A 12,206-nucleotide genomic window follows, 5' to 3' on the forward strand; every position below is an offset into this window, starting at 1 on the left:
TCAGCTGCCACACTTTGCAGTCGTATTAAAATGTTCACAGTTTTCTGTGCCTGAGCCAATGTCTGGGTTAGCACTGCAGTAATTAGCCTAAGGACACAGTGGAAATAGATTTAAAGGGATAGTTCACTCAAAAATAATGATCATGTCATCATCTTCTCACCCTAATGTCACTTTGTGCAAAAATATTTTCTTCTTCCATGGAACACAAAGGAAGAAGCTATAGGCTGCATATTCAGGCTGCTCTTTTTGAAAGAAATTTAAAATTGGATGGGAATTCTAGCTCCGACAGGGACATAAATGTACCGGAAAGGTTGTCCATATTACTTATGCACACTATTCCTTGCAACAGTGTTGTATTGCAGTGCTGAGGAAGATATTTTAAGCTTGACAAGTTACTCATTTAAAGTAGTTAAACTATAGTTTTTTTTTTCTTTTTCTTTTTAAAGTTAACTAAGCTATTTAATGGAGCAATATCTTTTTAAATGTATAGCTACACTTAAAAAACAAAACAAAAATGTAACTAGCACATATCAATGAACAGTAGCATTTAACTAAATATTTTTCTATAAAACGTCACAAAATGGCAGCGGAAGGTTAAACTGATTGATCATTTTCTGATTTCAAACTAATAAAATGAACTGATTCACTAAAATTAAGGCACACTTGATTTAAGGGTGCATGTGCAATACGATGTAGTACTGATTTAGCATTTATCGCTGCACTGCTAGGCACAAGCTAGTGTTAGTAGACTGTTTTGAAAACAGCCAAACTACTGTCATGCTATTTAAAAATGTAATTAGCATTGCTACCTTCAGTTGGTTACTTCTCAACACTACTATTTATGCATTTGTTTTAAAGAGACTTCATAATTGGGCATATTGAGCTTTTTGCCTCATGCTAGTAGTTTGAGATGCTGTTTGCTAGCTGTGGGAAATGTCATTGTCTATGAAGCTAAATTCTCAACACAAATTCTTCTTTATGAATAATTTATCAAAAACTTGAAACCCAACTAACAGACCTGACAAAGTTTTAACTACTGTATGTAAGGCAGAGTTTGCTAAGCAGAAGTAAAAGACACTCAGATATTTCGAAAACAGACAGTAAGAAAATGTCTGGTTGAAACTTTTTAATATATAATTTGGTGCATTTTTCTTTCAGGAAATCATATGATATGACACCTACAGAAATAAAAAAGAACACTTTGAATAAAATAAAGTTGAGTTGATCTAATGGAACTAATCATTTTCATTACTAATTACCTTCAAAAAGTTCAATGTCATCTCAAGTTCATCCAAAGTATCACACTGACAAATTGTATTGACAAACATCAACAAGTTATTTTAACCCTTTGACGCATAAGCTATGCAAACCCCTTCTAATGCATAACATGGGTCTAAAATGACCCGTATTCATTCCCTTTGTTATTTCAATCAAGGCTGAGTGGTTTTTGCTGAATCTTTGAAAGAAATGTATTTTATCATTTGTTTATTCCAGGTATTCATTAAATATCTTGTTTTAGATTTCCACAAATCATTATGTTTATTTTCCCTTTCTTAATTTATAAACAAACACAGTTTTTGTATTTCTACATCAATTTTACACACATGGGTCAAAAATGACCCATATAGAAATCTCCCATATAGAACATATTTACTGCAGAAAACTATTAACCTGCCACACATTTCACAACTCAACAGAGCTGCTTTTGTATATTTGATGCGTGTCTTATTAAAGTCTTATTATATTTCATACAATAGGCTATATATTATATTTCATCATTTATAATTTTTAGTCATAAATCAATGCTCTTGGTCACCCTTTATGTCTGTCAGTATTCCTGAAAGGTAACAGTTTTGGACATACAAGGTTTCTGTCCGACTGTGACGTTATATAATAAGGATATACTCGATCAACGTTTTGATGTGCATTTGAAAATATTCTTGTGCTTTTGATTTTCTTTATCCAGAGTGTTAGTATGGCCGGTGAACTAAAATGGCTGAAATGCAGCATTCAGAACAGGATGAGGAAGATGAGGCAATTCTTAGTCCTGATTTAGAGAAATATCTGATGCTGATGACCTAAACTATGTGCCACAGGGTCAATCTGGAGTTGTAGGTGTAAATCCAGCTCCACTGATGTGTCCCCTGAAGAGAACACTTAGACCCAGTCCAATAAATTGAGTGAAAAGGGGTCTTACTGGAGCGAGCATCCCCCTATTTTCTTGCGATTATATGCGATATAGAAAATAACTCAGTCAGGTCACTTTAGACCAATGCTGTGTATGTCCAAAACTGTTACTTTTCAGGAACACTGACAGACATAAAGGGTGACCAAGAGCATTGATTTATGACAAAAAAAAAAAAAAAATGTAGATACAAGGTTTCCACCTGACAGCAACGATATATACAATATTGTATGTAATATAAATATAAATATGTAATATTTAAACTTTTATTTTGTTGCCCTAGCTAACATTAGCTAGCTAGAATAGAATATGTCATGAGCAAGCAAGCTAATAGTATTGGAAATGTTTCTCTTTCTCTCTAGTAATAGATTTCAAGGTCAAGGTAACCTTGGCCTAACATTCAAATAGTATGTCCACTTATAGCAAATATTTTCTATGGTTAAAAAAATAATAATATTATATATAAATAATAAGACATGCATCAAATATACAAAAGCAGCCATTTTGAATGGCAGGTGAATAGTTTTCTGCAGTAAATATGTTCCTACTTGCAAAAATGTGAAAGGTTTCTATATGGGTCATTTTTGACCATAGGGAATGAATACGGGTCAATTTAGACCCATGTTATGCATTAGAAGGGTAGTGATACAAAAATGACTTTTATTCAAAAAGTAAGACAAGAAAAATGAAAATAAGAATTTGTGATGATCAAAAACAAGTTCAGTGAGGAATACCTGGAATACTGAATGATGAAATAAATTTCTTGCAAAGATATAGAAAATAAAAACTCAGTCGGGTCATTTTAGACCCATGTTTTGCATCAAAGGGTTAAGATCCCTTTCTCTAATTGCAAATTGAAGTACTTAATGTTTAGCTGCTTTTCCACCGTCGGGCCGAACGGTTCTCATTGCGTAACCTTTCCATTCGGAATCATTCGTTCCAAACATTCGTTTGTTCTGGGCCAGCTGGTACGGTTCCGGTTTCATTTTCCACTGTGGGGCTGATAACAGCCGCTCTTTGGAATGTAATATAAAAGCGTCTGTCGTTGCCTTGGTAACGCAATGGTTTACTTATGATATGAGATGTAAATAATGGCCGCGTTATGGAGAATGATTAGATATTTCTTTCAATTTTATGATTAATTTGTGTTTATGTTGCTCAAATAGAACGAGCGAGCTATGGAGAACTGGCAACGTTAGCCAGGCAACAGACACGTGACCAATCCTGTGTGGCAATGTCACTTCACGGTTAGAAAAACGTGCCGAGAATTCAGGGCTGAGAGCGGTTTGTAATCGTGCCGTGCCGTACCAGGCTCCAGTGGAAACACAACTGGAACCGTTCGGCCCGACGGTGGAAAAGCGGCTTTTGTAATCGTGCCGTGCCGTACCAGGCTCCGGTGGAAACACAACTGGAACCGCTCCTTACCATTCTGTTCGGCACGACGGTGGAAAAGAGGCTATTGACTAGAGAAGATCCAGCACACTCTCATGGCATTTATGAATTATTGTACATTTTGGCAAATTGACGGCTAAAGGTGCAGTCAAATTAGTGATTCTTTAGTGAAATTTTGTGGGCAAAAAAAGGTCCACTGTCAATCATATAGCGATGTATGAAGCACTGCTCACATGCTTTCAAACCAATCTGCTTTCTCTTGGACAGTGCGGTGAATTTGTGTGACCTTGAACATGAGTAAAAAATTTTTTGCCCTCACGCGAAACTCCCAAACATGCAGATTCCTATTGAAATGACTGGATTTCGCCCACAAAATTTCGCAGAGCAATGGTAAATGTGAACGCACCTTAATCTTATACATATTTTATACATATGTTATTGTATTATCTGCTTATGCCTCACTGATGGTTAGGACCTTCAAGCTCACTTTTGGTCTAAAAATTGCAAGCTTCTTCACAAATCACATCTTATAAATGAAAAGCCACCTGCTTTGGCTAAATGAAAAGTGTTCCTTACACATTTTGGGTCTCTGGGGGTCAAGGGGGTCTCTGAAAATATTTTTTGATAACTTTTGATAATCATAATTCTGATTCAATTGGACAATGACAAATGTCCTGACTGATTTGATTTCAGTGCCTCACTATGCTTTATTTTTGAAGGAAAATAGGTAATGAACTCTTTCCCTACATATGCAGCCACTTTGTCAGATTAGCACAGTGTCCTGTGGGTGTTTCCACGGCCTCTGGAGAACATGATGTTAATACTTAATTTAAAGAGCTTTCTTCTCTCTGCCACTCTCTTCGGCTCTCCCCTTCCCTTTTTCTTCTGTGTGGGAGGGATGCAGAGGGAACAACTGTGTAGAGAGTCGTGATGTGGCATTTCCTTGAGAGATGATTTTCCTAAAATGTCTTAAAGGGAATTACAAAGAGATTAATGCCTTCTCGGGCCATATCAATCAAACACTTGTTTGTTAGGGCAGCTGCCAACATCATTGCGTTTGTTGGCGATTAGCAACATCATTTTGTGGGTAGTTAAACAACCTGATGGCATGAGTTTGGGGGTGGGACTTCCTGTTTGGTGACAGGGATGTCATTGACCCAGAGAGTATTTGATCTAACAAAACAGTTTTAAAAGCCATAAGAAATGGCTTGACAAACAGTTTCTTGCCTGTGTTGACCTACTTCCTGATAAAACAAAAAGTTTGGGATGAGTTCACATCGAAGAGCTTAATTGCATATTGTTAAAGCAGGTATTACATTTAATGAGAAACAAACTTTGCAATGTTAAAAAAGTATGTTCAATATAGGATGAATTTTTTAGTATGAATGAAATCGGGTGTAGTACATTTCTCTTGTTGTCATTGTCATGTGATCTACGGCATCAGTTGCGTCACTGCCATTCACCAGTGGCCTCATGGGATAGTAAAGTGTCCATTCAATGAGCACTTCAGAATCTTGGCAGAAGTAGTAGGTCATTCAGGTAATTTTAAAAAGAGACAGACCCTGCATATGAATATGCATCCTTACCTATTATATAGTAGGCGAAAAGGTGACAAACAGTATGTGAAATGAGAAGTATGTCCGAATTCGTAGTAATTCGTAATATTTCCATCCAGGTAATTTGCATCACTGCCATTCATAACTCCTCTCCCATAGCCTCATGGGATAGTAAAGTGTCCATTCAAAATGTAGTAGGTCATCCAGGTAATTTTAGCCTACTGTGTTTTGCATACGAATTCGGACATATTACTCATTTCATATACTGTTTTTCTCCTACTGTTTTATGTGTACTACGAATTCAAAGGGTCATCCATGAACTTTTCACCTACTGTTTATGAATACTAAAAATTCGGTCATACTACTCTTTTCACATACTGTTTGTCACCTATACTCACCTACTACGAATTTGGACTACTCGCTTTTCACCTACTATAGTAGAAGTATGTATATTCGGATGCAGGGTCTGCCTCTTTTTAAAATAGCCAGCAGACCAATAAAATGATAATATGTGGCGGTATTTGAGAGAAGACAACATTTGATCGGTCAAATATTTGGTTATGCCCCCAAGTGCAAGATGATTTCATCAGTATTGTTTGTCTGTTTTCCCAAGAGAGAAAGACTGTAAAGGTGTATATCTGATAAAAGCTAATTTCCCCAACTTTTAGCTGTACATTAGCCATATATAGGTAGCTCCAAGGCTAACAGACATAGACTAAAAACTTCAAAAAAACTCCAATTAGATGTCTTTACATTGTCAAGGTGGATTTACCTTTCTCTGTGGCCACTTCACAGCTGTCAGTCCATCCTCCATCCTAAGGTTAATCCCCCTCTTTCTCCCAATTCTAATGAGGTATTATTAGCTGATTAGAGAGGACCCTCATGAAAAAGATGAAAGCTAGAGTGAGCGAGTCGGAGAGAGCAAGCTGGATAGAGGGAGGGAGGTAAAAAAAGATCAACTCACTGCTAGTTGTGCTGTGGAAGCAGTGGGATAAAGCTTCACAGTGAGAGAGAGGCAAACTGGGATATATTTTCTATTTTTTCCCCCCTCTGTTCCCGTTTCTTGGCTTGTTGCAAGTCAAATGAAAAAGGCGTAAATTTAGCATCCTAACAGCCAAAGCGTCTCCTCAACGTGCTTGTTCAGAAGACTCTCCGTGTCTAATGTGACACGTTGGGGTGGAATCGTGGGACATTCGGTCACGCAAAGCTAAGGGAAGGATGGATAGAGTGAACCGGGTTTTAAACATCGTAAGACAGATGTCTCCCAGGAAAAGGGAAAGAGGGTCTCATTGGGAGGCGGAGAGCCCGGAGACCTGCGAGGAGAGTCTGTGCTCTCTCAGCCTTTGCATCAGCGGTAAGACCACCCCTGGCAAACTTTCTCTCTCGCTCTGTCTCTCTCCGTCTCCCCCTCCTCCCACTCTAATCCTTTTTTCATTACTGCTTTGTGGGGTTGATATTAACTTTGACCTGTGGTGTTCTGCCACATACACAGAGGAGAGAAAACGCTCTCTCTTTTTTTTGTCAGTCTGGCTTCAATTATTATCATCATGTTTCCTCTGAGGGGAAGAGAGATTGAATTAATGGTGAAACTCTTGAACTTAATGTAGAGGATGCGGTTTCTCGTTCCTAATGTTTTTCCTGGTAAATTGATTTTGTATTAGGGTTTTAAATATTTGATGAAATGGATGTTTCCGTGAGACGCAATCATAATTCTCAATTTTATTTATCATCTCAACTCGTTGTCGTTTATTCTCTGGCTTTTGATATGGTAGGGTCTTCAGAGATCAGTGAAGCTTCACTGATGTTAATTAAGTAAAGATCGTAACTCTTCATTGAGTTATGACTAGCATGAGTAATGGCTGTTTTAACAAGAGCACTAACCGGTGCATTATTATCTCCAGGAAGTTTGAAGACACTTAGGTTTGTATGATTGATTTTGTGTTCAAATTGTTTGGAAGAGGTGAATCTGTCCTTCAACATCTTTTTATCTTTTCATCTCATGAGGGTTTCATAAATCATTTCCTGGACATCATTGTACCAAGTCTTCAGTTCCTGTTGCATTTTTTTTTTCTGAAGTTTTTAGCATTTTGTTAAAGGGATTCCAAAAATGAAAATTCTCTCATTATTTACTAACTCTCATGTCATTCCAGTTTTGTAGGAGTTTCTTTTGTGGAATACAAAAGAAGATATTTTGAAAAATGTCATGTTTTTTGGTCATACAATTGAAAGTCAGCAGGGTAGAAATCAAGTGTTGTTTTGGGCCCCATTGACTTTCATTGTATGGACAAAAAAAAAACTGCTGAAACATTCTTCAAAATATCTTCTTTTGTGTTCCACTGAAGGACAAAAGTCATACAGGTTTGAAAACGACAAGAGGCTGATTAAATGATGATGGAATTTTAAAACAAATTTAAAAACAACTTTTTAATTTGAATGAACCAACATGACCAGTACAAACGTGTGCATGCCGTCAATGCGACATATTTGTTTTTTCCAGAGACATGTTTATAAAAGATAGGCACTTTTGGTCACATGACCAAAGCCACTGCTGTTACATAAAACTACAATCGTGGGGCTCACAAACTGATATGGTACAGTAGGGTCTTTGTTTTGTATATATATTTCCTCTATAAGCGCCACATACTGTCAAAGAGTGTATCTGCATTTTCATTCAGCCCTTCTGCTGTTATTGGTCCGCATTGGACAAATTGCATGCAAAAATCAGATCAAACTTTGTTGCTGAAAATTTGTGTAAATCGCTCTTAATGCAATCTGATGCATTTTTATTAGGACTGTTTAGTGTCACTCCATCGCTGTGATCCAAACACCTAAATCTGCTCATTAAACTGACGGAAGTTTACATAGTTGGATATAACATGCTCTTTATCATTTCATGCTGCCATGATCAATAAAAAAAATACATAAACTAATATGTTAAATGAAATTCCATTTCCATAGCACAATCTGAGTATGTTCTGAGTATGGTGCAATCTACTACAGGCCTAACTGGCATTAGAAAGAAGTTGTTTGCACATCTTTTTGTTTTTTAACTTTTGTTGTATATTCCAATTACTCCCAAGAAATACAAATGTTCCAGATGATGCAATCTCTCTTGTGTTTCTCTGGACTAGATGCATAACATGAGATATGTTACATCTCGAACCATTTTTAAATATTTCATCTTCCATTCACTCCAGGAAGATTACATTGCTTTACATGTGATATATTATTTAAAACCTGGCGTAATATACTCTCTGATGTATTCACGAGAGGCCCTGTCTCTTTAATGAGGCATCTCACGTTTACACACGGGAGGCTGTCTTGCACCCTGCACCACTCTGTAATTATAAGCAAAACTGTATTATTAGGTAACACTATTATATTGTGTCTGAATGCAACACTGTGTCTGTTCCAGAGACACAATGTCCTCAAATAGCAGTGAATTATTCCGATGGGAATTGCGCATCAAACTGGAACGCATTTCAATGTCTTGTGTACAAGTTTCCAGTCAGGCCTGCTTTGATTCAATGGCTATTACGTTGTTGCTGTTCTGCGCTACAGCTCTAAAGGTTGATGTGAGTGTTTTAAAAGCTTTCAATGTGCCAGTCACAGCCGATCGGCTCAGACTATGTTAAAATAGATTATATTACAGCAAAGTAAGGTCTAAATATGGCAGCTGAAGTGACTCGGTTTCTTGTAACTTGGAAGAAGTCAGTGTGACAAAAAAGAAATAGCAGTCGGCTCCAGCTCAGTAGCTGGGTGCTAAATATACCCCATCTCTCTGAACACACACCGAGTGCACCTGGGAACTGTTCCCTAACCTTACAAAAGGAAAGCTGTAAGAGGTAGAGAGACTGGTAACTCACAAAGAAAGCCTTCATTCTGCTTCTGAGCTTTTAGGCTTTACTTGTTTGATGCCAACAAAATCTGTTTAATCCTTAAGCCCCCCCTTAAAACATTATTGGCCAGTCGTACCTTAGCAACTCCACCATTTGCCTTGCATTCCACCATTTAATGAGCATTTTGAAATAGTTTAGAATTATTGTAGCAAACAGGATGCAGAATTAGAATTTAAGAAGCAGAATTTAAAATCGAATGAAATTCACAGAAATTCATAACTGCTGTTTTTAATAAAGTGTGAATTATCCATACACACACAATTTATGCAATACTTCCAGAAACATTAGATTAGTGTTTCATCAGTCAAAATGTTTCTGCTTATTGTATCTGTAGCAGCTGAATATTATAGCTGGATGCCTTTGTGCTGTTTTTAATAAAGTATTAATTATCCATACACACACAACTTATGCAATACTTACATACATTAGATTAGTGTTTGAAATGCCATATTTATATATATATATATATATATATATATATATATATATATATATAAATAATATGTGTGTGTGTGTGTAAATATATACACACACACACACACACACACACACACACACAATACACTAAAATAGACATATTGTGAAACATTATTAAAATTTAAAAAAATTTTTCTGACCTTTGTCTAATTGACAAATACACTGCTGAACAATCACCAATAATTTGTATTCTATAATATTTTTTTTTTTCCTACATTGTCAATATTTTATGATTGGTTTATGTTCTACAGACAGTTGTGCATTAAGTCATCATGGATTTTATACAATTTTTTAATCACAGAATAAGGCAGAAATATATTTTATTGTTTTTATACTGTAATAAAGTCTGTCAATTAGCACTGCATTATTACTTTATTGATATGAAAATACCCAGAGATCGCTTGAAAAACACACTTAAACATATTGTCGCAATCTTGTGTTTAACGTCTTCACGTTTCATCAGTCAAAACGTTTCTGCTTATTGTATCTAGTAGCTGAATATTATAGCTGGATGCCTTTGTCCATACAGTATAAGGGATTTCCTAAGTTATTACTTTAATGAGTCTGTTTTGGACTTTCTGCACGAGAGCCCCCTCTGGCTTTGAGAAAGATATGGTAAAAGTAGGAAGAGTATGCAGTTACGAATCCAGCGCTTCATAATGTTCACATCACCTCGTTTTGGATAAGAATAAAACATCATGCATAGACTATCTTGCCTCTTTGAATCTAAATCTAGATTTATTCACATATGAAAACCTGAAAACCTGTACGTGAACACGCTTGCCTGAAAAAAAGTGCGGGGACCAATTTAAGTTTTATTAAACGTATTCTACGGCCATGGAAGCCTTACACAGATTGTGCTCAAAAGTTTACATATCCCTTGTAGAACCTGAAAAATGTTAATTATTATAGCAAAATAAGAGGGATCACACAAAATGCATGTTTTTTTATTTAATATTGTCCTGATTAAGATATTTTACATAGAAGATGTTTATATGTAGTCCACAAGACAAAAAAAAAAAAAAAATAAAATAGCTGAATTTATAAAAACCCGATTCAAAAGTTTACATACCCTTGATTCTTAATACTGTGTGTCGTCATGGATGATCCACAGCTGTTTTTTTGTTTTGTGAGTCCATTGTTTGTCCTAAGCAGTTAAAGCAGTAGTGACTGTATGATTTTGAGATCTATCTTTTCACACTGAGAACAACTGAGGGACTCATACACAAGCTGGGGTAAACTAAACTTTTGAGCACGACTGTATATTGATTTGGGTCATTGTAGTGATTGTAACTAAAAAAATTCACAGTACCACAGTGAATGTGTTAGGAAAAGTTCTGTTATCTTACAGTAATTTTATCAGTCAAAATTAGGCTTTTCTCTCTTCAGTTGACTTTGAGAAGCTTTTGTCTTTATTCTAATTTGCAGTCTCCGCAGTTTTTAATCTTATTACTGTTTAATTTAATAAGTCCTATAAGAAAAATGGCAGATAAAAATGCTTTGCAAAGTAATGCTTCATTTTAGCCACACACACACACACACACACACACATTTTATATATATATATTTAAGTATATCTTACATTAGTAAAAATAAAATAAGTATTATTAATATTATTAAAAATATTTCCAGTGTGTTCTAAAGGCAAACAATGTTTTCTTGCACTGTGCAGGATTTGTGTTCTTTTTTGTTCACAGTCTCAGCTGTACATTTTACTAGTTCTTCAGGTCAATGATCCTGTGAAATCGGGCAGCAAAGAAAACAATATGAGACCAGAATCTCTTGGGAAGCCAGAGGCCGATATGACACAAATCCAGTGTTGCCTTTGACCTTTGAAGATTTCAAGTTTGTGTGTCAGTGTGGTCTCATTCCTTGGTAGTGCATATAATACACCCCACACTGTATCCTGAATATTTTATGAGCGCTACACATCGAGAAATGACAACATTCCTTCGGTCACTTGCTTTTCAGATATGTCATCGGATACATCTCACAGAACATCAACATTCTGGGGAAAAAAATAAAAAAATAAATATTATATATATATATATATATAAAACCAGCAGATTTCTGGTGCATCATGGGAATGGTGAAGGCGTCTGAAAGATTTCTAAGAAGAGATAAGAACAAATTTGATTTCACAGGAAATATAGAATGATGAATGCTACCTGCAATTTGGAGCTGCAGGAAATAAGTAATCCTGTTTTATAAAGCTGTGCTGTATAGTAATATTATATTAGATTTGATTTATCTCACAGGTAAGGAGGTTTTGATCGGGTTTAAGATGAGGCAAGGTGTTTCTTTATTGCTCAGAGTTTGCTATTTCATACCTCAGGAGACTTTGAATTCTCGGTTATTGAAATATCAACTTTGACTTGGAACTTTTTGGAACCAGTCTATAGGAGAAGTTAAAATAGGACATGAATAAGAAATGTTTATATTCATATTGAAATCATTGGTGTTTAATTGTAGACTTTGGAGTCTGAGAACAGTTTGAGACATTAGTGAGATCTCTTGCTGAGAAACCACAGGAATTTTTGCCCAAAATGGAGCCAAAAAAATGGTAGATAAATATGGCAAGAATGTCATCTCTTACCAACCATGAATACAGCTTCATTTGCAAGTACTTGACTTAATTCAATCATAACAGTCATATCCAGCTTGTGTTGAGTGAAATTAGGTCAGAGTACATGCTTT

At 35.9% G+C, this 12,206-nt stretch overlaps 1 protein-coding gene across 2 annotated transcripts in view; it reads left to right on the forward strand.

The window, feature by feature from the left end:
• Nucleotides 1–1,040: 1,040 nt before the first annotated feature.
• Nucleotides 1,041–12,206, forward strand: part of grip2b (glutamate receptor interacting protein 2b) — a 155,952-nt gene continuing 144,786 nt past the window's right edge. The window contains exon 1 of one of the 2 annotated variants that reach the window (XM_051907196.1): nucleotides 1,041–6,487. In XM_051907196.1, the coding sequence (XP_051763156.1) occupies nucleotides 6,352–6,487 (136 nt within the window). In that variant the 5' untranslated portion in view covers nucleotides 1,041–6,351. The remainder of the gene's footprint in view (nucleotides 6,488–12,206) is intronic. The other variant, XM_051907197.1, reaches the window with a different exon arrangement.

The sequence above is a fragment of the Ctenopharyngodon idella genome, chromosome 10 (assembly GCF_019924925.1).
Source record: "Ctenopharyngodon idella isolate HZGC_01 chromosome 10, HZGC01, whole genome shotgun sequence".
Lineage (NCBI taxonomy): Eukaryota > Metazoa > Chordata > Actinopteri > Cypriniformes > Xenocyprididae > Ctenopharyngodon > Ctenopharyngodon idella.